Raw genomic sequence first — 27,034 nt, forward strand, 5'->3', positions numbered from 1 at the left:
AGTTAAAAGCTTTTTTTCCTTCCTCCTAAGTGCTGAAATGTGCTCACCAGCCAACACAGTTTAACTGAGATAATTTATATAAACTTCGAGGGTAATTAACTAAACCTGTGACAAACCGTCTTTTTTCTAAGGATGTTTGTTATACAGATACCTGTTACACTAATACTTGAACTTGTACCTTGTGGTATTTGCTGTCTTTTAACTAGTCACAATATTCTTATATTTTAATTACACTTTTGGAATCTGATCTAAGGTGAGTGTGCGTGTATGTATGAGAGTGAAACAGTTCTCAGCTGGATGTAAGAACCATTTTTTATAAAATTGTGACTTTTTTAAAAAACTGTCTTTACCTTTTTTCCATTTATAGAATTAACAAGCTGCTCAGGGTATATTTTGTAGCCTTGGCACTCATGACACCTGGATCAATCAATAAATATTATCAAAATACAATGTACCTAGGTACAAAGCTTCCCTGAAAAATTCTAATGCTTTTATTAATCTTGGTGGCAGATGTTAGCGTTTTCTTGTTCCAGGGTCATGAGGAAAGGTTTAATCTCGAAACAAAAAATATTCTTTGATTGCTTATCTTGGGATCGTTGCACATCGGTGATTTCTCGTTCTGTAAATTAACAGCCAGACTTGGTTTTCTGTGACTGACTAATGATCTCCATCACCAAGAAGACTTAGTTCTGGTTTTGCTTCTGCTACATCTCTCCAGTATGGGAGCAGCAAAGGCAAGGAAGAGACTTTCTTCTCAATCAAAGGCCAAAGATGGGAAAACAAAAACTCATTTCCCTTTGGTGATAAATGTAGTCCATCTGACAAATAGGACGGAAAGTCCTGTAAGAGAGAGAGAACTCACTTAAAAGCATGTAAGTTTTCTAAATGCTGGTGTGTACTATTCTCCCAGTTGTGGCCCCGAATGGCAAATCGTCAGCCCCTTGTTTCTAGCACCTGACCAGCAGTCTTCGGGAACTGTAGTAGCATCTGGGTGCTGTTTGCGTTATCTCAGCAAATGCTCACAGGCCCTTTGCAGAGATGTAGATTATCTACATATTATAGACTGAGCTTCATAAAACCTCACGCCATTAAGTGCCTGAGCTGAGACATCGTTCCAGGGCATCAGGTGGAAGAAGAGGCTTCATGAGTGAATATGGTTCATTAATGTAATCAACCAAAACCAAAAAAAAAAAAAAAAAAAAGCGTTAAAAGAGCTCAGGGCCCAGTGTGTCAAAATGGCTTTGACTCTTAGTCTAGGTATTAAATTTAGACAAGTTGTTAGGTGGAAAGAACTTGTACCATCCAGCCTAGAAGAACTGCTGGAATACAAGAGTCCAGTCCCCCCCATGCCCTGATCTCAGGAACATTTACCATTAGAGCCCTTTCTCCTTTGGGGAAGCATCTTTTCCCTAAGCAAGCGCACTGCCTCCTATCCTTCATTAGAACCTAGGTGGCCAGCTAGTTGATGACTTTTACAGACTAGGGATTCCTATTCTTTTTTTTGTGTGTGTCTGAGGAAGATCAGCCCTGAGCTAAGATCTGTGCCCATCTTCCTCTACTTTATATGGGACGCTGCCACAGCAAGGCTTGGCAAGCAGCATGTCAGTGCGTGCCCAGGATCCAACCTGCGAACCCCGGACCACCACAGCAGAGTGAGTGCACCTAACTGCTTGCACCACCGGGCCAGCCACATAGGGATTCCCATTCTAACTGCACTTCTCCAGGGCCTTAGTTTTCTCATCTCTTCCGTTCGAGACCATCTGACCTAAAAGGAAAATCCTAGTGTGTTAAATCTGAAAGGACTTTGTAAGAGCAGCTCGCCCAGTAGTTTGCAGTTTCCTTTAGTGGCACAACTTTTCCAAACCACCTCAGATGGAAGTTGAACGCAGACAAAAACAGAACTCCAGATGCTATCCCCTTTAGCACTCAAGCTGCTCCTGAGCTGGGAACCCACGAAGGGGTCAAGTCTAGTCAAGGTTTCAGAGCAAGACTGAAACACAAGTTTTCACTTCTCTGGGTAAACACCCCAGGGTGGCACTGCTGGGTCCTAGATAAGTGTGTGTAACTGTATAGGAAACTGTCAGGCTGTCTTTCTGAGTGGCTGTACCATTCTCCACAGGGACCAGCCTTTTACTTTTTTTATTTATAAAGGGCTTTCTGGCTTCAAAACAAACTTATTTAAATAGAACTACATATCTCAAAATAGCAATTTTAGCTAATACCATATTATTAAATTCATTGTTTTGCCTGTTAACGAGTTTTAATTTCCTCCCACTCCATATTATAAAAGAACTTGGCTTGGATGTTCTTAAATATGAACCAGTTATTGCTCATTTATTTCACTACACGCTAACAGTGTGATGCAAGCTGTTGAATGCAGCTAAGGAGCAAGGCTGAATAAGGTGCTGCGTCTGCAAGCTGTCCTGGAGCCTCTCCAGCTCCTCCCCTCCACCCTGACTTGTTTTAATGGGTGAAAGAGACAACTATCTTACCTTCCCACAGAGGCTCTAGGCAGAACCACACATAGCTGGGTCACTTCTGTGGGATCTACTCACCCTGACAGGACCAACCAAGCCACCATACCTGACTGTCCTTCTGCATCAGGGTCCACAAGTCAAGCACATCAGTCCCACAGTCTTGGGCTACTCGTAAACAGGCACTGGCATATTCACCAACAACCAAGTTCAGGCGATTTAATTTGCAACCTATTGATGAGAGAAAATCCAGGTGGCAACTGATAAACCCAAGTCCTGGTCCTTGTGCAGGTTCTACTGACCTGGATGGTTTCTCAGTTCAAGTAAACAGACATGGACTTATGGACCCAACTCAGGCCAGCCATGGGGGGTGGGGAACACAAGGATACTAGTGTGCTGCTCTGCCTAGTGCAGGACCAAGCACCACGGAGACGAGGGAGCCATTAGTGGTCACCGCAGTGGGCCATTCTAAGGGCACTGTGAACAGAGGTCCAGAGGCAGGAGAGGCCTAGGGGCTAAAGTGCAGGCCAGAGGTGAATGGAGTTGGACTGGTGGCTAGTAAGGGGTATGTTGGAGAGGAATGTTGTGCCGAGACTCCTGAGTTTTTATAGGTAATGAGAAGCCACTGCAATATAGTGGAAAAATCATTTGTAGACTTTCAACCAGAGAAGGAGAGAGCTGGAATGGACCACAGAGGTCACTTAGGCTAACTTGGGGGTTTGCAACCTTTCTCTGCAAAAGGCTGGATAGTAAATATTTTAGGCTTTGCGGGCATATGGTCTATGCTGGCAACTATTGAACCCTGCCACTGTAGTTCAAAAGTAGCCACAGACCACACATAAACAGTTGGCCTGGCTGTCTCCCAACAGAACTTTATTTGTTGTAGCCGTGGGCCATAGTTTGCCAACCTCCAGTCTAATGCAGTGATTCTCAAATTTGAACATAATCAGAATCACCTGGAGGACTTACTGGGCTTCACCCCTAGAGTTCTGATCCAGCAGGTCTGGGATGAGTCCAAGAATTTGCAGTTCTACCAAGTCCCCAGGTGATGTTGACCTGCTAATCTAGGACCAGACAAGAACCACACATGGTCCGATGGCTCACAAACCTGGCTAAAACTAAAGTAATCAATATGTTTTACAGCAGCAATACATGCACATCTATATAAGCAAAAAAGTCTCACAAAACAGCGCCCACTGCCTTCTACATACATTTGTTTTTAATGGAATAGAATTAAGAAATCGGTAACTCACTTGGTTTTATGATCCATGAATGGGTTGTGACCTGCAATTTGAAAAGCATTAATGCAGTTCTAACTTGCACACCTCTGGTCATCCAGGCTTAGCATGAACGTTTCCTGCAACAATGGACTTACTAACTCATGAGCAATCCCTGATGCAAGGCAGAACACTTAGGAGCTAAAATCTGCCTCAGATGACGCCCACTGGGGGTCCTCACTTTGCCCTCTGGAGCTGACAACAGTGTTTAATTCATCCTTCTGTGACAGCGCCTTCAAATATCTGACGACAGCTGACCTGGCTCCCTCCTCCCTATATATTCTTCTCTCCATGGTAAACTTTCCCTATTTACCTCCTTTGAGGAGCTTTCCTCGACATCTCTGGATTCTGCTTGGGTACTTTCAATAGATCTTTATTAATACCTCTATTATACCATTTATTACACTGCTGCAAATATCTGTTTACGTGACTGTCTCCCTCACTAGCCCAACAGGCAGGAACTGGGTTCTAGTCATTTCTGTATGCTGAGCATCTGGCCAGGTCCTGGCATAGTATATAAAGGTGCAAAGATGAACAGTTTGTGGGGACAAAAGTGCCTCTGGTGGTACCGAGGCAGAAGCCTGGTGTTGGCACGCCCAAGAGCTGCATTCAGTCACTCAGTCACAAGTGAAGTGGAAGCGCCCTTGCACTTGAGTGCCTCTGTGCCTGTGAGCCTGCAGAGGAGCCTTTGCTTTTGGGGAAAGATAAAAGTCCCATTGCTGAAGGGAGGTGTCACAGGCGAGGGAGGCGAGGCAAGGCAAGGGAGACAAGGCAAGGCAGAGTGGAGGAGGGCCATGTACAGATGGAAATGGGCAACCAGGTGCAGTAAAGTCCCACTGCTGTAAAGTCAGGAAAACACCCCAAATGTGGACTTCAGTGCCAAAGCGCATACACATCCTGGGCCTCAGCACCACGCAGGGAACTGCAGTTTATCTGACTTTTCTGAGGCTCGCTCGTCCAAAGCGAGAATCCCTCTTCTATGTCAAAAAGCTCTCAAGTGGGACGTGATGAAAGGTATACATGTTCTGTTTAACTTCTACTGATGGAAAACATAAACAATATGGATTTACAGAGCCCTGAAACCTGAGGCCCACAGACTGGAAACCACTGTGCCATCTAAGGTCGTCTCGGGGCACTCACAGAAGGTCTGGTAAGACTATGCTGGCGGTGTTTACCCTGGATGAGGCACTCCTTCTCCCACGCGGTCTCACAGAGAGGGGGCGGAGTGATGAGAATGACCCTGTTCTCAGGGACATCCACAGACTTCAGGTACTGCACCATGCTCTTTAAATTCGAGACGTACTCATCCAGGGGGATGTGTTGCTTGGGGTTCTCATCTGTTCAGGAGGAACACGATACTTCAGAAAGAGAAGGGGGAAGAATTCAAGTACAGGGTTCTTCGTAAAACAGACTTCAAAGGCTCTGGCTCGGGGCCTTGTGAGTACTCTCGTCTTTTCTCCTCTAGTGGCCACGCTGTTATTAATGGATTGGGCTGAATTTGTAAAGGAACAGCAGCCCTGGCTGTGGGGGCAGACTGCCCAGGCTCTCTCCTCACTCGTCACTAACCAGCTCCATGCCCTTGGATGAACGCTCCACCTTTCTGTACCTCAGTTTCCTTACTGATAAAATGAGGATGATAATAGGGTCTACCTCATGGGGTTGTTGTGAAAATTAAGTTAGCGAAGTGTGTACGGCACTTAGAGCAAGAGGCCTGCCACAAAGGAAGCACTTGGCAAGTAAATGTCAGCTATTGCCACTACTGCTACTATGGCTGCAAAGGATCATTTCTGGATGGGCTCACACGTGGGTATTACAAGGCTCAGTGCAGGCCTTTTGCAAGCCACATGTAAGTACAATTATAGGAGAAAAATAAAATCATTCATGATCCTACCACCCAGAAAACCACTGTTGGCACTTGGATGTACTTCTTTCCAGTCTTTTCCATGTAGATATGTATACTTAAAAAAAAAAAAAAAAAAAAAAGATCACACTGAAGATATACGACCATACCATGCTTTTTTCACATAACATTTTGAGCATCTGTGTCCATGTAAACAAAACATGGTGTTTAGTTGTAGGGTGACCACAACTGATGCTTCTACTTCCTTACTATGCAGCATTCTAATTTTTTGCTATTGTAAATAACAAGGGATAGAAATCTTTGCACATGTACCTGGCTGCATTACTGAGTATTTCCTTAGGCTGAGTTTCTAGACGAGGGAAGTCTCTTGCTGATTGCCACCAAAGAGCTTTCCAGAAAGATTACAACAGGTTTCCCCAGCAGTAAGGTAAGCAAGTGCCCATCTTATTCCACCCTTGTCAGCTGTAAGTATCATTGCTTAAAACTGCTTTCCTATTTGAGAGTCAAAAACCAAAATTCCTTGTTTTAATTTGCATTTTTTGGATAACTGAAGTTTTTACGCATTTTCAAACATGTATTGGCTGTTAAAATTTCTCCTTTTGTGAATTATCTGTTCCTGCCTTTGCCTATTTTTTATCAGAGTTAATATTTTTCTAATTGATTTCTACATTAATGACATGAACCTTTTGTCTGCCACATTTTTGCCAATATTTTCCTCAATGTGTCTTTTTTTAGTTTTTTTGACATAAGCTATTTTATTTTATTTTTTAAAAGGTAGATGTACTTTCTTTTTTTTAATTTATTTTTCCCCCAAAGTCCCAGTAGATAGTTGTATGTCATAGTTGCACATCCTTCCAGTTGCTGTATGTGGGACACGGCCTCACCATAGCCAGAGAAGCGGTACGTCAGTGCGCGCCCGGGATCCGAACCTGGGCCGCCAGCAGTGGAGCGCGTGCACCTAACTGCTAAGCCACGGGGCCGGCCCGACATAAGCTATTTTAAATTTATTTCATAAACCTATATTTTTTCCTTTGCAATTTCCTTGCAATTGATTTTACGCTTAGAAAGTGTTTTTCCTTGTCCTAAATTTGATAAAAATTCACCTTTTTAAAAACTTCTATTTGGGAGGGTTTTTCTTACAGTTTTTGGTATAAGAAGTAAATGAAGATCTGACTTATCCAAACAGCTAACTTACAGTCTCTACTAATACCTGTCATTTATATCATCTTTTTCACAGGCGGCAGGAATTCCTTGCACCGCAGTTGGCAGTTGTTCCTTTATCTCCAGGCTCACCTGAGATGGCCCCCACAGTGTGCCTGTGAAGAGCAGACCATGCCACTGCTGGGAGAGAAGTCGGGGCCGGAAGAAACCTCTGGCAGCTGACTAGCCAACTTTCCAAAATAAAGGTTGACTTTTCTCCTTTATCCCTGCAGAGGGCTCTCCTTTCAAGAGTAGGAAGGGAAGAGAGAAAGGCCTTCGCGTGGCCAGTTTTTCCTCTAGTCACAGCAGTAATTCTCCGGAAAACACGGAGAGATGTCTCCTGTTACAAACCCGTTTACTGTCACCCAGGATTCAAGTCTGCACCGGGTCAGGGGGCTGCTGCCCTGAGCGCCTTTGCCATCAGTGTGATCCACACTGCAAGGCGTACAATTTGAGCCCTCTGTTGCCAACTGTGTCAACTAAAGAGGAAAAACATTAGAAATTTAGCAGAGCAGTACAGGACTCTAGAAAACATTAGAGTGTTGGAAATTTTAGGTCTGCCAACAACCCAGGCATGTAGAAAATAAGTTGGGAATAAAATCCAGTGACATTAAAGCCAGAAGAAATACACATAAGTAAACTCAAGGAATTCATTATAAATTTGGCAAAACTATCTACTGGGAGATAAGTAAACAGTTGAAAAAGGTATATAAAATTAAGTTTGCTGTAATGTAAAAACAATTAAAAATGAACTAGGAAAACACAAAAATCCTTTTACCTTTTAATGCACTGTCATTGGCACCAAAGAAAATTGTAACTGCTACTGGGTTGTCCAAACTGTTGCCTTTCCGGATTAATCTTGGAAGGATAATTTTGGCCCATCTGGTATTGTAACCTGAAAATCCACGATTCAGAACATCACATCTTCTGAAAAGAAAAATTTTAAGAGGATGAATTGTGGGCAAAGAACTGTTTCCAGTTCCCTGTAGCAACCTTTAGTGAGGGTGTGCTCTGCAGGTTTGTAATACCCTGCTGATGCCACATGGCTCTGATGCTGCCCAGGTTTCACTCTGACAAGAGCAATAACATAAAGCGTGCTAGTCCTCCTTAAGTTGTTCCAAGATAGAGGTAAATCTATCACATTCCTCAATGGGAGCAGTTATGAATACTCACAAAGGGGCTATGATTTAGTCTGCAGACTAGCTGATTTCATGCACAGTCAGTGAGGTAATTTTAAAATGGAGTTCACAGCATACAGGTATTAATCTGAGCAAGTATCTTAGGTAGAAGGTCACTGATAAGCTGGAACTCATATATAACAATCGTTTGTTTAGCTTGGGCTAAGTGTACAGAATATTTTTGAGACTTTTTAATAGACCATTTTTTTTAGAGGAGTTTCAGGTTTACAGCAAAATTGAGCAGAAGGTACACAGATTTCCGATATACCCTGTGCCCCGACTCATCCACAGCCTCCTCCACTATCAACATTCCCCACCAGGGGCCAGCCTGGTGGCGCAGTTGTTAAGTGCACGCTCCGCTGCAGCAGCCCGGGGTTCGCAGGTTCGGACCCTGGGTGCACACTGACGCACCACTTGTCAAGCCATGCTGTGGCAGCGTCCCATATAAAGTGGAGGAAGATGAGGCAAGGATGTTAGCCCAGGGCCAGTCTTCCTCAGCAAAAAAAAAGTGGAGGATTGGCATTGGATGTTAGCTCAGGGCTGGTCTTCCTCACAAAGAATTTAAAAAACTGGGCCGGCCCCGTGGCTTAGCGGTTAAGTGCGCATGCTCTGCTGCTGGCAGCCCAGGTTCGGATCCCGGGCGCGCACCGACGCACCGCTTCTCCGGCCATGCTGAGGCCACGTCCCACATACAGCAACTAGAGGGATGTGCAGCTATGACATACAACTATCTACCGGGGCTTTGGGGGAAACAAATAAATAAAGTTAAAAAAAAAATTAAAAAAATTAAAAATATAAATAAAAAACATCCCCCACCAGAGTGGGACATTTGTTACAAGTGATAAACCTACATTGACACATCATTATCACACAATGGTTTTGTTTTGATTCAATAATTTAGTAAATATATTAGTTGTGTTTCAGTTTAAAGCAGTTCATTAACAGGTATTTTTTTTCCTTCTTAAAAATATATGATTTGACTCACAGTACTATAGGGTATAATGAAAAACCAAACTACAGATCTTGAGCTGGTTGCCTGGGTTTGTATCCCAGCTCCTCACTCAGCCGTGACCCTGGGAACGTCTATAGATGTTTAACGTTGTCAATAAGGGCCAGCCTGGTGGTGCAGTGGTTAAGTTCGTGCACTCTGCTTCAGTGGCCCAGGGGTTCTCAGGTTCGGATCCCGGCTGTGGACCTACACACCGCTTATCAAGCCATGCTGTGGCAGCATCCCACATATGAAATAGAGGAAGGTGGGCACAGATTTTAGCTCAGGGCCAATCTTCCTCAGCAAAAAGAAAAAAAAAAGCTGACTAGCCATTTTCAAGACTCCACTTACAATCTTTAAAATGGAATACTCCCGAATTCTGACAAGGCGAGTCTGTCTTACACCCATCCAATGGTTTAAGTCACTGCAGCACTTGAAAAACAAAAGGCAAAACTGCTTCCTCCGTAAGGCCCCTGTGACGCAGCACTAATACCGCAAGGCCTGGAACCAGAGCGGCCAAGGCCCGCATGGCACCACCAGTGACTAGCAACGAGGCCTTGGCCATTTACTCAATTCCTCTGAGCCTCAGTCTCCCAAATGTACAAGATGAACACTAATACCTAATCTGGCAGGTTGTGCGAAGATGAAAAAAGTACTGTAGTGGCCAGACAGATGTAAGGAGCTCAATAAATGGCAGCCATAATAGATTTAAAGAAATCATAAGGCTGTGAACCAGGAAAAAAGTGCTGGTGAGGCCCAGGGTTGAAACTGTTAAGGCTCCCTTCTGAGGGGGGAAGAATGTCTGAACGTCTCTGGATTGAACAATCAATAGTGCCCAAGTTATTTAAAAGGCTAAAGAAACTGGAAAATTAAGAAAGGCTTTTACTTAAATTCATGGCTAATAACAGGTATGTAAGTTCAGATGAAGATGGGAAAAGGATAAGAACTAACTAAGATGCCTTCCAAAACATCTGTGCGCTGTAAGACTGTCTTCCAGAAAAAGTGTAAATTAGGTGTTTTACAAATGGCAACAGGCAAGGGCATATCTTTAAAAGCAAACAGCAGAAGCACTTTAAAAAGTGAAAAAGGTGAGTTTATTCTAACTCCTTCAAACCAAGTATTTTTGATTAAAGAAATACTTGGATAAGGCTAAAAAAATTGATGAAAATCTATCAATAAATTTTAAAATCATTTAAATGGATTTAGAATTGTTAAAATGCTTTTGTAATGAGTATACAAAGATCTTATTTAAAGCTAAAACTTAGGGCCGGCCTGGTGGCGTAGCGGTTAAGTGCGCATGCTCCGCTTCGGCGGCCTGGGGTTCGCAGGTTTGAATCCCGAGCACACACTCACACATCGCTTGTCAAGCCATGCTGTGGCAGGTATCCCACATAAATGAGAGGAAGATGGGCACAGATGTTAGCCCAGGGCCAGTCTTCCTCAGCAAACAAAAAAGAAAAAGAGGAGGATTGGCATCAGATGTTAGCTCAGGGCTAGTCTTCCTCACACACAAAAAAAATTAAAAAAATAAAGCTAAAACTTAGGGTCCGGCCCGGTGGCACAGTAGTTAAGTTCGCCCGTTCTGCTTTGGTGGCCCGGGGGTTCGAGGGTTTAGATCCTGGGTGCCGACCTACTCACTGCTCATCACTGCTCATCAAGCCATGCTGAGGTGGTGTCCCACATAGAAGAGCTACAGCTCTACAACTATGATACACAACTATATGCTGGGGCTTTGGGGAGAAAGAAGAAAAAGAGGAAGCTTGGCAACAGATCTTGGCACAGGGCCAATCGTCCTCAAAAAAAAAAAAGGTATTAAAAAAAGCTAAAACTTAAAGATTATCACTATGGGAAACAATTATATATTTTAAATTTATTACTATCCATCTAGGCAGTACAGAAGGGCAGTTACAGTGGGGTATCTCTTCATAACTTTAAAACTCAGAAACTAGGTTAAATGGAAGCACTATGAATCAGTTCAGGGCTGTGCACTGGCTGAAGCAGACGCTGGGGCCCAGGTCCTTTAGCATTAGCTCAAGACTGAACATGTCCATCAAAAGGGCAGCTGCGCAGTGTGGAACAGCAAGAAGCGTCTGTTCTGATGCTAAAAAAGGAGGGTGGACTTGGATTGTCTGGTCCCTCAGCAGTGAATGCAGATGATGCCAGTCAACCCTCCAGGGTCCCTATGTCCCTTGGCTCCCCACACAGCCTCCCAGTTTCTCACGTAGATCTGCCTGTTGGAAGAACATGGGCTCAGTATGCCAGTGTGTGTATTCCACGCTGCCTGGGTTCTATCTTTTGTTCCCTTGGGGCATTTGAGTTCCTAATAGGCTCTTGTGAGCTTGGTTGAGGCAAGTGCGCCCCGGAGAGGGAGGCATTCTCTGCGGTGGAGCCAGAACAGGGGAGAATTCACCCAGGTGAGGCCTCCTTGTGGGGTCAGCTGACAGCCACTCAGCTTTGTGCTTTGTGCCTCAACAAGATGTTACATAGATCTTAAGAAGTTACATGGGGCCTGCCCCATGGCTTAGCAGTTAAGTGCGCGCGCTCCGCTGCTGGCGAACTGGGTTCGGATCCCGGGCGTGCACCGACACGCTGCTTCTCCGGCCATGCTGAGGCCGTGTCCCACATACAGCAACTAGAAGGATGTACAGCTATGACATACAACTATCTACTGGGGCTTTGGGGGGAAAAATAAATAAATAAAAATTAAAAAAAAAAAGTTACATAAATAAGGCTTAGCAGACCATACACTGTCTACAACTTTGTCTCTTCCTGTAATTACTCTCAATTCTGAAAAATAACTAGTTTCTAATTAAGTGGTCTTCTAGCAATCACACCTCTAAACTATCAATTGACAAGATTTTAGTACTAAAAATATTAACTATTTATGAAACATTTACATGTTGGTGAAACATTTGAAATGCCTGGAGTTTTTCAGGCAATTTGAATAATTATTTAGCTTTTTGAGATCTTCTACTTGTTCAGAAAAGGTTAATGGACTAATTAAACAGAAACTGGATTACTAAAAATAAAAGCTAATATTTACTGAGCACTTATGTCCCAGGCACCTGACTAAGCAAGCACACATTAGCTCATTACCCCCCACCTATTATAGCTATTATAATCCTCCCATTTTACAGAAAAGAAAATTGAGGAATGAAATGATACTTTCATGTTTTTAGATTAAGTCCACTTAAATAGAGAAAGGATTCTGGAACAGAAAAAGCTGGAAGGTTAATATTTCATTTCCAGTTTAGGGGATAAAAATGAAGGAGAAAGTAAAGACATTTTAAAGCACATTTCAAATTTAGAAATAACTTAAAAGATATTTTCTTGGTGTGTTAATTACACTGATGAAGAAAATTATCAAGTAATGATAAGCTGGTAGTAGATGCAGTTTATTATTTCTTCTAAAGGAGGAAAAGACAAAACTCCTGCCCCTCAGTTTACTGATACCCCAAAGACAAATACTCATGTCACTGTTTTTTTTTTAATACACATTCCTAGGCCTCTCCTCTGGTGGGAATCAGGTATGAAGCAAAGCCCAGGAATCTGCATCTTATTTATTTATTTTTTGAGAAAGATTGGCCCTGTGCTAACATCTGTTGCCAATCTTCCTTTTTCTCCCCAAAGCCCCAGTACATAGTTGTGTATCACAGTGGTAGAGCTGTAGCTCTTCTATATGAGACGCTGCCTCAGCATGGCTTGATGAGCAGTGAGTAGGTCCTCGCCCAGGCGAACCCTGGGCGGCCAAAGTGGAACACCCGAACTTAACAGCTACGCCACCAGGCCAGCCCCTCATGTCTACTGTTTTTAATGTGGAAAATATTTATTTTTTAACCTCTTGAACTGGGACATTATTTCCCTTTTAATGACTTCCTTAGCATATGATTAAATTAAGCTTGACACATAAAATACCAAAATCATCACTATTTCTGATATATTTTATAAACAGCATTTGGGGGAAAAATTATCCAAAAATGAATCCAACTTTGGCTTAAGAATGTATTTTACTTTCTTTCAGTTGAACTCACTAATCATTTAAATCACATCCACCATAATAACTCAAAAAGAACTTTTCTTTTTTACATGGTGAATAGCCGAATTTATTGGATCCAAACCCCTAATGTATCTTTCACAACTTTTAGGGTTTGATTTTGCACAGTGGCGAAGCTTTTACTGAACCCTGAGTGCCAGCCCTTCCTCCTCCTCTCCCTCAACCCTGCATATTCACTAACTAGGGGAGGCCAGCAAAAACGAACAAGGCAGGACTTACTGTTTGAAACTGCATCCTTCACCCTCTCTTCTCCTGAGATGCTATTACATTTCCCATCAATAAACACTCAAGAATCAATCTAGAACTATTCTCACCTGACCAACTTGTCAGCCAGTGATGCTCCCCATCCACCCTGCTGGAAAGAAAACTGAAGAAAGAAAAGCGCATTACTACTTATGAGCGTAACTAGCACATTTTCATAAGGCACATTTTGGTCAGCAACTCTGGTGTTCTCTTTGCACTCCCCGGCTCCTGGGCCCTGACCGTCTGCTTTGCTCAGAGGTCACTTCAGGGGTTTCTCCGCGGCACCTCAGCAGCACTCTGGAAACAAGGGTAGGCTTCTTCCCGATGAACTGGATTTGACCCGCCATCTGCATGTTTTTGAGACCTAATATTACAGCCACTGTTATCTAGAACACCTACTTCAATCTGTGTACGAGAGAGAAAAGTCCCCGTACGTCAGGAAATGAAGTCCATGCTTTACTGCTTCTCCGTAGTCGGCAGACTGAATAAGGAAATTAATCACAGAACTGAGAGTGAACACTTTTTTGATATACATTCCCATGGAATTTGGAAAGCCCTTACTGCTCTAGATGCCTAAAAATAATGTTACCAATTATTGGCACATTCCTAGAAAACTGGTTTAGGAAGTCACATCCGAATGTGAGAAAAATAAGAAAAAAAATCCCCAAAACACCATGGGAAAGCAATTTTTAAAATGTACTCCTCCCTCTCTGAAGTAAGAACATATGTTTTTCCTTAATATGAGCTGAAATGATCTTGGGTGAGAAGACGGCCTTCTGTTTTTTACTCTTCGAGGCACCTGTTTCAAGACGGACCTGCCCCAGCAGGGAAGCGCAGGGGCCAAGCGGGGGCGCGTGCTCTGCAGGCACGGGCTGTAGCAACAGCGCAGGGAGCGACGCGGCCGCCACCGCGCTCGGTGCGGGGCCTCCCGGGAGGCTCCGCGCGGGTACCAGGCAGTGTTCGTGGAAGAGAAGTGCCACCGACGAGGAAGCACTACGAGGAAAACAACTCGCCTCGTACCAGCTCTTCCTAAAAGCCCTACGACAAAGGACGCGGAGGACAGAGCAGCGAACGCAGGGTCCGTCCGTCCCAGGGCGGGGCCCGGCCAGGTCCCTTCCCGCGCCTCGGCTCGTCCGGAAAGCAGGGCACCTCTCCGAGGAGGCGCACGTGTGAGCGAGCACCGCGTGACCCGTGCCGTCACCGCGGGGACGTCACTGTCCCTGAGGCTGCGAACAGGCAGAAACGGGACCCACTGTCAGGGTGTGACCACGGGACGGAGCGGCTGGGACCCGAGGGTCCTGTGAGGTCCCTCGGGGGCGCCCAGCCGTGGGGAGCCTCCGCGGGGGAGCGGGGTGCAGGGCGGCGGCTCCGCAGCCTCGGGACGGGAGACACCGGGGCGGGGAGAGCGGGCCCGCAGCCCGTGAGGAAGCCGGGCTCCCGCGGGGGCGTCGCCGGGGGCCTGAGGCCGCGGCCGAGGACGCCCGAGAGACGGGCCGTTTGAATCCGACGGGGCCGGCGGCGCTACCTGGGTGATGGAGTCTCCGAAGAGCAACACCCGCGGCCACAACAGAGAGCTCCCGCAGCCCGCCGCCTCGCACAGCGCCATGGCGCGGCCAGCGGCGGCGGGACAGACCGGATATCCGGCGGGCGGTGGGGACGGGGCCAGGCCGGATATCCGGCGGTCGGCGGGGGCGGGGCCGCCCAGGTCTGGGCGGCGCCTGCGCGTTCCGTTGCCTTCCTGTCTCCTGCGCCTGTTGGGGGCTCTTCGTCCCGGATTCCTGCCGCCGCGGGGGCTCTTCGGGCTGGCCCCGACCGGTCATTTTTAGGACACGCGACAGCTGTTGCCTCTGGGACAGCCCCGCCTCCTGCGTTCATTCGCTCTTCTCTCCTGAGTTTTTAGCAGCGGGGCGCACACGGCGACCCCCGGGAGAGACCCAGGGGTGGCGCACCTCCCCGCCCTCTGCCGGTGTCGCCGTCAGTTCCCCAGATGGAAACCAGTCCCGAAAGGAAAGCGATGTGGCGCCAGCGCCACCCACCGCTCCAAGGCGGGTTCACATGTTTCAGCAAATGGCGAGTGTGAAGAAGGAACCGCAGGAAGGACTTCCAAGGGATCCATTCATCCCACAACCGTCTCTTGGAAATAAAACTTATTTCCTCAGCCATTTATCGGAGGTTTTGACTTCTGTTCAAGAAAAACTTACTCATGACATTTGCTAGTGACAGTGAGGCTGACTATTCACGGACTACTGCGATGGGGTTTTGTAGTAGGGGAGAGCGATTAGGCTCAACCTGAAGACAGTAAAGGAAAGTGGGGATTTATAGCCAGGAGCAGGGTGAGGGGTCAGGTGGATGTAAAATTACTAAGAGGTAGGGCAATTCTTTGCTAAAGTGACCTAACGGGACTCTTGCTGAAGGCGGGCCAGATGATCAACTATCAGCGGGTGGGGGATGAGGATTTGAGCAGATATCCAGGGGGATCAGACCGAGGATGGGGGATTTCGCTAGGTTGACTCAGCAGGAGTCTTGCTAAAACTGGACCAAAGGGGCAAAGCACAGCCCAAGGTGGGGGCCTAGTCAGAGAAGACTCAGAGGAGCCTGGCTCAGGTTTGTTCAAAGGCGAGTCCTTGTCACCCCAACCATGGCACGAAGTGTGACAGCCTTAATGAAAAACGGGCTGGAAGGATGTCCTCAAACAGCTGAGCTTCAGGTGAAAACCAGAAGAGCAGGGGGAGCAGTGCACATTGGAAATCGTGTGGCTGGACGCAGGCTGTCAGGAGAATGGCTGGAGCTGGAGACGCAGGTAGGGTGATAGAGTGTGACCACATCTTCAGGGTGGTAGTTCCCTGGCTTCATCTGGGGAGCTTTGAAAATATGTGCTGATACAGGACCCTCACTCCAGACTGACTAACTTCTTTTTTTTGCGTGTGTGTAAGATCAGCCCTGAGCTAACACCCATGCTAATCCTCCTCCTTTTGCTGAGGAAGACCGGCTCTGAGCTAACATCTATTGCCAATCCTCCTCCTTTTTTTCCCCCAAAGCCCCAGTAGATAGTTGTATGTCATAGCTGCACATCCTTCTAGTTGCTGTACGTGGGACACGGCCTCAGCATGGCCGGAGAAGCGGTGCGTTGGTGCGCGCCCGGGATCCGAACCCCAGGCCGCCAGTAGCGGAGCGCGCACACTTAACCGCTAAGCCACAGGGCCGGCCCGAACTTAACTTCTGATGGTAACACATGGGCATCAGTGTATTTTTAATGCTCTGCAGGTGATTCCAATGTGCAGCCAAGGTTAAGAAGCCCTGTTAGGCCAAGTTAAGGTGTTTGGACTTCATCCTAATTACAATGAAGAAGCCCTAGTTACAATGAGGGATTTTCAGCAGGGGAGGTTTGAGGTCAGATCTGTGTATTGTAGGAATCAACTATAGGGAGAGGAGAAGGGAGGTTGTGGCAGGAACCAGAGGGAAGAGGATGTGTTGGACTCAAAAAGCCACAGTGGAGATAAGACAAGGGCAGATTCAAGAGCAATTTAGAATCTTTAACTCAAACTGGTTACCTCAGGGAGAGGGACTGGGGGTCAGGGCACTTCCCCTTTTTGCTAAGTATATTCTGTATTGTGAAGATATTACAAGTGTGTATTTTTTGAAACTTAGAAATTTTAAAATCTATCGTAATAAAATCTTATATGACACTTATAAAAGGTGACCCTAGACCTTTGGTTTGGGCCAAAGTAGGCCATCTTACAGAAATAAATGTATTTCAAGTAAAAAAAGTCAGATTCACGCATTGAAGTTTGTCATCAAAGCACAGGGAAGGAATAGTCAACGGTGATAAGTGACCAGGAGGTGACGCAAGATGAGGACCAGACAGTGTCGGTGGAATTCAGTGCCTGTAGATGACTGATGCCTTTAGCTTGACGGTGAATGTTAGCAGCTTGTAAGTTAGGCTGTGAAGGTGAGGAGCTAGCTTATGCATGTATTCATTCCCTCCAGAGAGGTAACGATCAGACCTTTTCATTGAAGGAGATGCTGAAGAAGCCCCTAGCAGTCGACCTGCTCCCTCAGCACACAGCACCAGACATTCCTGTGTCCAGTTATTTGCAAGTCTGAATTACACGTACTTCAGAAAACTGGATTAATGATTAATTTACACATGAAACAACTGAACAACTGACACTTGAATACCCTTGAATTTGAGTCATAAAAATTATATTCTGAATATCTCTGAATTGAATGTGTATATAGTATACAAAGAAAATATTATTGAATCCTGAAAGTCATAATTTTACAAACGTATAAATTAAGGAATTTGGCAAGAATATCAGGAGGGAAGAAATAGAAGAGGCTTAAAACTTTAAGTGATCATCCCTAATTATTCATTCAAATTCAGAATATGGATATGAAAATACAAACCATCGTGTATTTTGTTAAAAAGTACAATAAGACATTCTGCTTCAGTCGCTGTGAGCAGGTCCCTAAGGTTTCAATGAGAGGTACAAACATGGCTGGAAGTGGAATCAATCAATTGTAAAATAACGGGCAGTTTATTTAGCAGTTCTAGAATGATGGACAAATTAGTTGGTAATTTAGCAGTATTCCAGCTGTTGGAATGAGGTCCATCTGATGTCAAAGTAAACAGGCTACCCCAGAGAAACTAATGTATTTTATTTTACGTAACAGAAGTAGAGGCAATGAAAACAAAGTTGTAACATATATAGAGACAGAAGGTTATCAATGAACTGGTGTAAGGGCCTCATACAGTCTCTGTGCAGCCAGTTCCACCATTTCTCGAAGGGATTCATCATCTTCACTTCCTTCTTCACATTCTACAGTCTGAAAGTAAAAGCACAAACATGCCTTTCAACTTAAGAGTCTAGACTTATTTTATGGAAGATAAACTAATACTTTTTAAGAACAATCATTTCCTACAGGGGTGGAGGTCACAGTAGCACGATCATCAAGAACCAGAATGACTGCACTGCACATTTGTGGGCGTGGGCGTGGATGCACAAAGATTCCCCACAGCATCATGACTGGGTCTAATCAGAGATTAATTTGGGGAAAAAAAGAATAAATGGAAAGTCTAGTGAACTATTTACTTCAAAGTGCATATTTTTATCCAGTAAATGAAACTCCAAGGAATTTAGTTTATGCAACACAAAATACTTAGCAAGCAATGGATGTGGTCATCTACTCAACATTTGATATTAAATTTGATTTAGACTCACTAATAATCTTCTAGTTACATCTCAACTACAAAATACTACATGCTGGGGGCCAGCCCGGTGGCGCAAGCGGTTAAGTGCGTGCGCTCCACTGCGGCGGCCTGGGGTTCGCCAGTTCGGATCCTGGGCATGCACTGACACACCGCTTGGCAAGCCATGCTGTGGCTGCGTACCATATAAAGTGGAGGAAGATGGGCATGGATGTTAGCCCAGGGCCAGTCTTCCGCAGCAAAAAAAGAGGAGGATTGGCAGATGTTAGCATAGGGCTGATCTTCCTCACAAAAAAAAATACTATATGCTGTTTAAAAAATTTATCATACCATAAATATTCCTTACATAAAAATTTAGGAAAGACAGAAAAAAAATCCTTAATTCTATGGTCTAATGAACTACCGTTAATATTTCAGTATATAACCTTCTAGACTTCTGGCTACACGTATTTTTTTTTTTTTTTTGTGAGGAGGACTAGCCCTGAGGTAACACCCAATGCCAATCCTCCCCTCTTTTCTTGAGGAAGAGTGGCCCTGAGCTAACATGCGTGCCCATCTTCCTCTACTTTATATGGGATGCCGCCACAGCATGGCTTACCAAGTGGTGTGTCAGTGCGCACCCGGGATCCGGACCTGCAAACCCCGGGCCGCCGAAGTGGAGCATGCACACTTAACTGCTTGTGCCACCGAGCCGGCCCCTACATAATCATTCTTCATGGCTGTATATATAGTATTCCATATTTAAGTGTACATCCTACACATAATTTATTTATTCAGTTATTATCTCCTACTCTTGGATATTTAGGTCTCTTGCAATTTTGTTCATTTATAATCAATGTTAAAACAAACAGCTTGTATATGTATCTTTGCTTGCTTGTCTAATTATTTTCTTTGGTTAAATCCAGTAAGTGGAATTGTGGATAAAGGTATTTACTTTTTTAAGGCTTTTGATGCATACCACCAAACTGCCTCGCAGAAAGAATGTACCACCTCATTTACAACCTCCTCCCATCCCCAAATAGCACCTGAGAATAACTGTGTCCCTATTTCACCATCACTGGGTCACAGCCCTTTTTTTAATCTGTGCCACTATGATAAGAAAACAGTGATATTTCACACTTTAAATTTGTATTTCTTCTGGGGCCGGCCCCGTGGCTTAGCGGTTAAGTGCGCGTGCTCCGCTACTGGTGGCCCGGGTTTGGATCCCGGGCGTGCACCGACGCACCGCTTGTCCGGCCATGCTGAGGCGGTGTCCCACATACAGCAACTAGAAGGATGTGCAACTATGACATACAACTATCTACTGGGGCTGTGGGGAAAAAAAGGAGGAGGATTAGCAATAGATGTTAGCTCAGGGCTGATCTTCCTCACCAAAAAGAAAAAAATTTGTATTTCCTCTAAGTATTAATGGATCTGATCTGAACATTTGTTTCATATGTTTATTGACTATATTTTTTCTCTAGTGAATGACTTGTTTATGTGCTTAGCTTATTTTTCTACTGAGGTAAAATAAATCTAGTGTTTTCTTGAAACATCTATATAGTCAAAGAACATACAAAAGAAATTTTTTTTTTTCCTCCCCCAAAGCCCCAGTAGATAGTTGTATGTCATAGTTGCACATCCTTCTAGTTGCTGTATGTGGGACGCAGCCTCAGCATGACCGGAGAAGCGGTGCGTTGGTGCGCGCCCGGGATCCGAACCCGGGCCACCAGTAGCGGAGCGCGCGCACTTAACCCCTAAGCCACGGGGCCGGCCCCATACAAAAGAAATTTAAAACATATATTATTTGTTTAGTAGAACTATTCTAATCTTCAGAAACAACCCCGCAAGGAAGATGTACTTTTTCATTTATGCTTGTGAAATAATTATGCAAGATCTGCTGATGTGAGACTAGGGTAGGCCCCCACTCTCAAATCCTATTGTTTGGAAAAGCCACTTGGACCTTGCTGGTGCAAACAGAAGAGCAACTTTTCTGAAGAACCTGGAATCAACTGGATGCCAAACTCAAGAAATGCTGATGTAGATTAAGGCATATTATGGAAAAGGGAAACAGTGGAGTAATGTAGACACGGGAAACGTGTACTGTGCGGCAACATGGAAAAACACTGAGACAGAATGAGAAATAAAAAGCAAGGATATAAAACTTTACATATAATAACATAAACACAACCTGTAAAAAAGCAAATGTAGGAGAAAACTGGATGGAATGCCAAAATGCAAAAGTAAACCGTCAGGTGTGGGATCACAGATGATTTTGCCTTTACTTTATTTCCCAAATATCTTGAAATGTAGGAAGGAACAGCTACATACCCGTGTCTCCAAGTTTATATTAGCCGTTTTTCCATCCACCGTGACACTAAGAATAGAACCATCTTTTACACTTACACAGTCTTCTCCAAATATATCCCTTAAGATAAACAAAGATGTAATATTAGTGGAAAATACATTTACAAATATGTACAGTTTTATATATTAGGAGAAAAATAACACTGAAGATAGGCCCTAGTTCTGAAGTAGAATACTTATATCCACACTTGTATCTACTCCTGAGATATACTTCTTAATTATTTACCTTCATATATTAATTTTATAAAACAGGTAATATACACAGCCAGCATTTATTAAGAATGCTCCATTCAGCAGGCATTGTGCTAGGCACTTCATACATTATCTTAACCTATAATAATTTTGGTAAGGAGCCCCTTTTACACACAAGGAAAACGAGACATAGTGAAAGGATTTGCTTTAGCCCCATGGCTGGTAAGCAGCAGAGCTGGCATTCAGATCCAGGCATGGAGGCTGAAGCGGTTCCAGAGGCCACTGGCTGTCCACCCCCTTTTTTTTTTTTAAACATAATTCTTTTTTTAATTTTATTTATTTTTCTCCCAAAGCCCCAGTAGATAGTTGTATGTCATAGCTGCACATCCTTCTAGTTGCTGTATGTGGGACGCGGCCTCAGCATGGCTGGAGAAGCGGTGTGTCAGTGCGCACCCGGGATCCGAACCAGGGCCGCCAGCAGCGGAGCGCGCGCACTTAACCGCTAAGCCACAGGGCCGGCCCTGTCCACTCTTTTTAATCAGTCCCAAACGCCTCCTCTGAGTTAAACTCTGTATTCACTGAGCACCTTCTATGCGCCAGGTGCGGTGCTCGGTGCTGGGGATGTGGAAATCTCTGAGACTCCACCCTCTGTCACTGCGGAGGTCGAGTTAAACCATTAATTTCCACATTCGTCCCCATCAGCTACACAGGCATGCGCAAACAGCAGGCTGGCTGCAGGCAAGAGAAGGGTCAGTGAACTAAAAAGTCCACCGAGACTGGCCAGCCCTCAGCAGTCAAGCACTGACAATTAGGTCTTAAACTGGGAGGGCTGGGGGGTGGTTAGCTGCTTGCTCTTTCAGGTAGTTAATGTTAATAAATCTGTTTGAATAAAGTTGGCTAGGTAACCTAGTAATAGGGAAAAATACTGTATTTTAACTACAGAAATATACTCAAAAGGATAGGAAAAAAGGTTTCATTTTCATAATCAATTGGTGGTTTAAAGAAACTAATAAATTTATTCCTACATAATCCTGAGGATTTAAACAACTGGAGTGATAACCTGCATTTTTTAGAATATGATCAATTTGGAAGTTTAAACACAATGGTATTGCACATTCACAAGGCCAATGTAAGCTTTGGCTCTTTATCTCGTATTTCTGTTTCCAGTAGTTCAAGTGGGTTTGTGGAAGGGTGAAGGAGAGGGAGGCGGGGGGAGCAGCATAGTAGGGCTGGGGGAAGGAAGCCAGAGGACAGTCAAGTTGAAGGGCCAGCAACCTCTTGCAGATTGCCCGAGCATGGCTTAAATGAAGAGGCACAGCCGTGTACTTCCATCCAGCACCACCAACAGTGCTGCCTGGGAAAAGCTTAGCTATTCCAGGGCTCACAGGTTCTTCTATTCCTGGAAAGCCTCTGGGAACAGAGCAAAGCCTCTGCCCCACAGCAGAACTCTTCTAGTTACTAAGTTCCCTGGACAGGCACAGGAGAGCACTGATGCTTGTCTTCTCCAAAAGGGCTTTTTCTAACCTGGGGTCCCAAGAGAGACGGGCAGGGAGACATCTAACCCCTTGAAATCAAAGATAAAACTGTGTGTGTGTGCGTGTGTGTGTGTTTTCCCTCTCCCTGGGAGAACTTCCAGAGCCTTACCTGACTGTCCAAGGGGTCAGTGGTCTAAAAGGATTAAGATCAGACACCAACGCTAACAGGTCGGGCTTTCAGAAATTGCAGCGTAATAAAACCGGGGGCTACTATTGCCACAGAGTTGAGAACCGACAAACACAGAACCTGCTGCCTTTTTAATGGCAATGGAAATCACTGTTACTGCACTGTTTGCTGGTTTTTAGTTTGTAGGACAGGGATACTTTTTAAAATCAAAATGACCCCACCAAGAACGTGGGCTGTATGTAGATGTGTGATGGCTTCTGTAAGCAAAGTCACCATTTAAAGCCCATCATCCGGGCCGGCCCCGGGGCTTAGCAGTTGGGTGCGCGCGCTCCGCTGCTGGCGGCCCTGGTTCGATCCCGGGCGCGCACTGACGCACCGCTTCTCCAGCCATGCTGAGGCCACGTCCCACATGCAGCAACTAGAAGGATGTGCCACTGTGACACACAACTATCTACTGGGGCTTTGGGGGGAAAAATAAATAAATAAAAAAAATTAAAGCCTATCATCCGTTTTTTAAAAGCCACTAAATGGCTGCTTTAAAAGATTATCAGTGTAGAATTTTTGTGGAAAGCAAAGGAACAGAATTGTTAACATAAAAACCTCCAAACATGTACAGCACCTTATTTTAAGATATCTAATTAAGTAACATTCAATGTAAAATAGCAGTAATTTATTCAACAAGTATGTGAGAGATTGCTATGTTCAAGGCACTGTGCTAGATGCTGAAATTATAAAATTCAAATCTTTTTATTTTTCCTTTTTTTGGTACAATAAAGAAGCTTAAATTGTAGTTATTCACTATGAAGCAGTTTTATATGATTATTTTATTTGGGAAAAAAATTCTGAAATCAGGCTTAAAGAGTACTTGAGGAAAGAGGAAAGACCTAATATTTGGTGTTTAGAAAAAATACTGAGTTTAAAGGTAATTCATAGTTTACAGACTATCTGAGAAGTCTAGAGACTTCTATCTGAGAAAAGTCTAGAAGAAAATCATTCTTTTTTTTTATTTTTAAAATTTTTTTATTGAGGTAACACTGGTTTATAACATTATATAAACTTCAGGTATACATCATTACATTTCGATTTCTTTATAAACTACACCATGTTCACCACCAAAGACTAATTACCATCTGTCAGTCACCTCTTTCGCCCTCTTCCCTTCCCCCTTCCCCTCTGGTAGCCACCAATCTAATCTCTGTTATCTATGTGCTTGTTGTTGCTATAGAAAACCACTCTTAACGTAGAATTCACATTTAAGGAGAAGTAAATATATAAAATAATTCTTAAAGGTATAGTGACACTAGGTTAAGATTTAATACTTGCCCTTGATAACAATGTTATAATCTTGGCTGACTATGCCAGCTCATGTAAAAGAGTCCTGAGGCTCTATACTAAGTAAAATATATTTCACAGAGAAATGGCTAACCAAGCAGGTCACATGTACTTGGAACTAGCTAGTGCTTAGCTGGAAGGAAGTGGTTCAAACTGCTATACTGACAGAAAAACATGCACCAGAGTGGTTAAGTGACCTCATCTGAGCCTCACAACCAGTCAGTGATGGAGCCAGACATGAATCCAGCATTCCTCCTGCCATCCTCTGCCTTACTACCTTGTTCAGCAAGAATGCGTGCAATACTTACTGGAGCATGATCTCCAACCTCTTGCTGTAAAGGTGCATGTCTAATTTTTTAGAAACCTTTTGTACTGCACCTGGAAAAAAAAAAACCAACAGAGTGTTCAATTTCCAAATTCCTATTTAGAATAATTTCCAAATCAGTAATCAGAACATAGTTACTGGTAAGTCAAAGTGATTAAACTATGGACTCCTTCAAATGACAAACATGTATACATATCATCTACCTACTGAGACAAACTGGTATTTTCATCACTTTATTTCATGTTCTCGTTGAAGAACCACAAAATGACATTTAAGATTATTTTAAATTTTATTTCTGTTTCTAAAACATTTCCACATTTCATTTATGAGCAGAAGTGAGTGAAATTTTAATTCAACGAGTTCTAGGGGCATATCCAAGCTCAAAGACCTCTGAAGTCTTTTGTTTTATCTAAAACATTATGTAAATTTAGCATTCTACCTATGATTGTTTTAACAAAATTAATATTTAAAATCACTTGCCAGTTAGATTACTTAGCTTTCCCCCAAAACAAAGCAATTTGGCAGATCAGGAAGATGAGCCACACTTGATCTGGAGTTTCAAGTACGCCCTGGCACACCACTGAGTACTTCCCAGTCCATCAACAGCAGCAAAACAGTGCAGGACTAACTGTCTGGCAGTTCCTCTAGAAGTTAAACATGGAGTTAACATATGACTCCACTCCTAGGTACTGACCCAAGAGAAATGAAAACATTTGTCCACACAAAAACTTATACACTAATGCTTATAGCAGCATTATTCATAAGAGCCAAATGGTAGAAACAACCCAAATGTCCATCACCTAATAAACGCATAAACAAAATGTGGTATATCCATACAATGGAAAATTATTTGGCCATAAAAAGAATGAGATAGCGGCACAGGCTACAACATGGATGAACCTGAAACATTATGCTAAGTGAAAGGAGGCAGTCACAAAAGATCATATATTGTATGATTTCATTGATATGAAATGTCCAGAATAGGCAAATCCATAGAGACAGAAAGTAAATCATTGGTTGCCTTGAGTGGGGGAGAATGGCGGGATTGGGGATTATAGCTAAAGGACATGGTGTTTCTTTTTGGAGATGTAATGTTTCTTTTTGGATGTAAATATTCTAAAGTTGATTGTGGTGAATCTACTCTGTGGAAAAGAGCCAAACTGTCATTTCTCCTAAATTATTCTATTATTTAGACCATAGTTACTCTGTTTTTAACTCATGAGTTTTAATTGAATATAAAACTAACCAGACGCCAGCCAAGAAAGCTATATAATAAAACCTTTATAGTTTAATTATAATCACTAATTTTATTATTAAGTATTAAATAAGCATTTAACTGACATGTAAAAACAATCTCATAAAATATATTATTAAAAAATAAGTAAGCTATGAAACTATACTAAAAGAAACTTTCCAAAGTGTGTGCATATATATATTTGCATATTTATCACTAATATTTATGACAAACTCCTCAGCTATATGAGATTACACTAAATGTGAAATCATAAAATCATACATGTATACCTGCCCTTAGTAGGTCTGTGTGTCAAAACAGGACACAGACACTCAGAAAACAGGTGCAGTGTAAAAGAGAAGAACGTAATGGAATATAAGAACAAAAAAGAATATATTTTGAAATGTATAAGCTTTCCTATGTGTCCTTGGTGAAAATGGAGGGACACATAAATTGACGTTGGGGCTAAACACACACTCAGATACAAATTCAAGTTGTGTTTCCAGAATCTGGACTGAAGTGTCAGCAGGCTAAGAAATGAAAAGGAAGCAAAATGCTATCAAAGAATCAGATTGTTTCACAGAAGGTGTGAAACTCCAAGAATAGAGTTGGCAAACTTTTTCTGGAAATGGCTAGATCGTATTTTAGGCTTTGTGGACCATATGATCTCTGTTGCTACTTCTCCATTCTGCTATTGTAGCTCAGAGAGCAGCATTAGATTATATGTAAACAAATGGGTGTGGCTCTGTTTCAATAAAACTTTATTTACAAAAACGGGTGGAGGGCCAGGTTTGGCTCATGGGCCCTAGTTGCTGACTCTGCTCTAAAAGGTTAAAATACCAAATTTGAAAGGATAAAGCCAATTAGTTACATAATAAATGTATAGAATGAATGCCCTCAACTTCTTCATGTGCAGCAAAAGAGGGAGTGTGTCAGTCTTGCGATATTTTTCATCTTCTGAAGGGGCAAGTACTCCTTATTAAAACCCCTATCACTTAGCCCCAAGGGTGACGACTTTCCATGCTAATGTATCACAAACACCCCTTGGATCACTGTCTTACCTCTTTAAAATTCATCTTGTCTGTTTTCTTTCTCCCATTCCCTATTACTAATCCATCAGGAAATACTGCTGGCTTTACCTTCAAAATATCTCCCTAATCCAACACTTTCTGCTACCTCCATTACTTCGACCTTAGCCTGGGCCCCTATCTCCTTCCTACCTGCATGCCTGCAAAAGCTCCTAACTGGAGCCTCTGCTTTCATACTTGCCTTCCTAACAGTCTCCTCTCAACAAGCACCAGAGTAATCCTTTAAAAACTCCACGGTGTAACCCATTTCACTCAGACTACAAGTCCAAAATCCTTAAAACGGCCAACAAGGCCCTACACAAATGCCCCCAACTCCAAACCTTATCAAGCTGCCCAGCAAACACTGGAGCATCAGCCCCTAGAGGACAACA

The 27,034-nt window shown here is 43.6% G+C and overlaps 2 protein-coding genes across 7 annotated transcripts in view; both read right to left on the reverse strand.

Moving 5' to 3' along the window:
• Positions 1-416: 416 nt before the first annotated feature.
• On the reverse strand, positions 417-14,886 carry IAH1 (isoamyl acetate hydrolyzing esterase 1 (putative)). Of its 4 annotated transcripts, none has more exons than XM_058551828.1 (7): positions 14,801-14,886; positions 13,347-13,399; positions 7,591-7,736; positions 4,892-5,088; positions 3,728-3,758; positions 2,584-2,705; positions 417-840 (listed from the first exon to the last, which is right to left on the reverse strand). In XM_058551828.1, exons 1-7 carry the CDS (start codon positions 14,879-14,881, stop codon positions 658-660), a joined length of 813 nt encoding a protein of 270 aa, XP_058407811.1. In that variant the 5' UTR covers positions 14,882-14,886; the 3' UTR covers positions 417-657. The 4 variants fall into 4 exon arrangements, with proteins under 4 accessions (XP_058407811.1, XP_058407810.1, XP_058407812.1 ...); XM_058551827.1 differs by having other exon boundaries at positions 7,591-7,739; XM_058551829.1 differs by lacking the exon at positions 3,728-3,758 and having other exon boundaries at positions 4,927-5,088; positions 7,591-7,739.
• A 3,031-nt stretch (positions 14,887-17,917) lies between these two features.
• CPSF3 (cleavage and polyadenylation specific factor 3) overlaps positions 17,918-27,034 on the reverse strand; it is a 42,249-nt gene continuing 33,132 nt past the window's right edge. For all 3 annotated transcript variants that reach the window (XM_058551824.1, XM_058551825.1, XM_058551826.1), the window contains 3 exons: positions 24,325-24,394; positions 20,795-20,891; positions 17,918-18,102 (listed from right to left, as the gene is read on the reverse strand). In XM_058551824.1, the coding sequence (XP_058407807.1) occupies positions 18,001-18,102; positions 20,795-20,891; positions 24,325-24,394 (269 nt within the window). In that variant the 3' untranslated portion in view covers positions 17,918-18,000. The remainder of the gene's footprint in view (positions 18,103-20,794; positions 20,892-24,324; positions 24,395-27,034) is intronic.

This window comes from Diceros bicornis, chromosome 12 (genome assembly GCF_020826845.1).
Source record: "Diceros bicornis minor isolate mBicDic1 chromosome 12, mDicBic1.mat.cur, whole genome shotgun sequence".
In the NCBI taxonomy this organism is placed as follows: domain Eukaryota; kingdom Metazoa; phylum Chordata; class Mammalia; order Perissodactyla; family Rhinocerotidae; genus Diceros; species Diceros bicornis.

Coding starts and splice junctions, on each gene's coding strand:
- IAH1 (XM_058551827.1), bottom strand. CDS start 14,881: ATGGCGCTGTGCGAGGCGGCGGGCTGCGGGAGCTCTCTGTTGTGGCCG. Junction 13,400..14,800: donor TCGGAGACTCCATCACCCAG/GTAGCGCCGCCG, acceptor TTCTTTCTTCAG/TTTTCTTTCCAGCAGGGTGG. Junction 2,706..3,727: donor TTCATGGATCATAAAACCAA/GTGAGTTACCGA, acceptor TCTCATCAATAG/GTTGCAAATTAAATCGCCTG.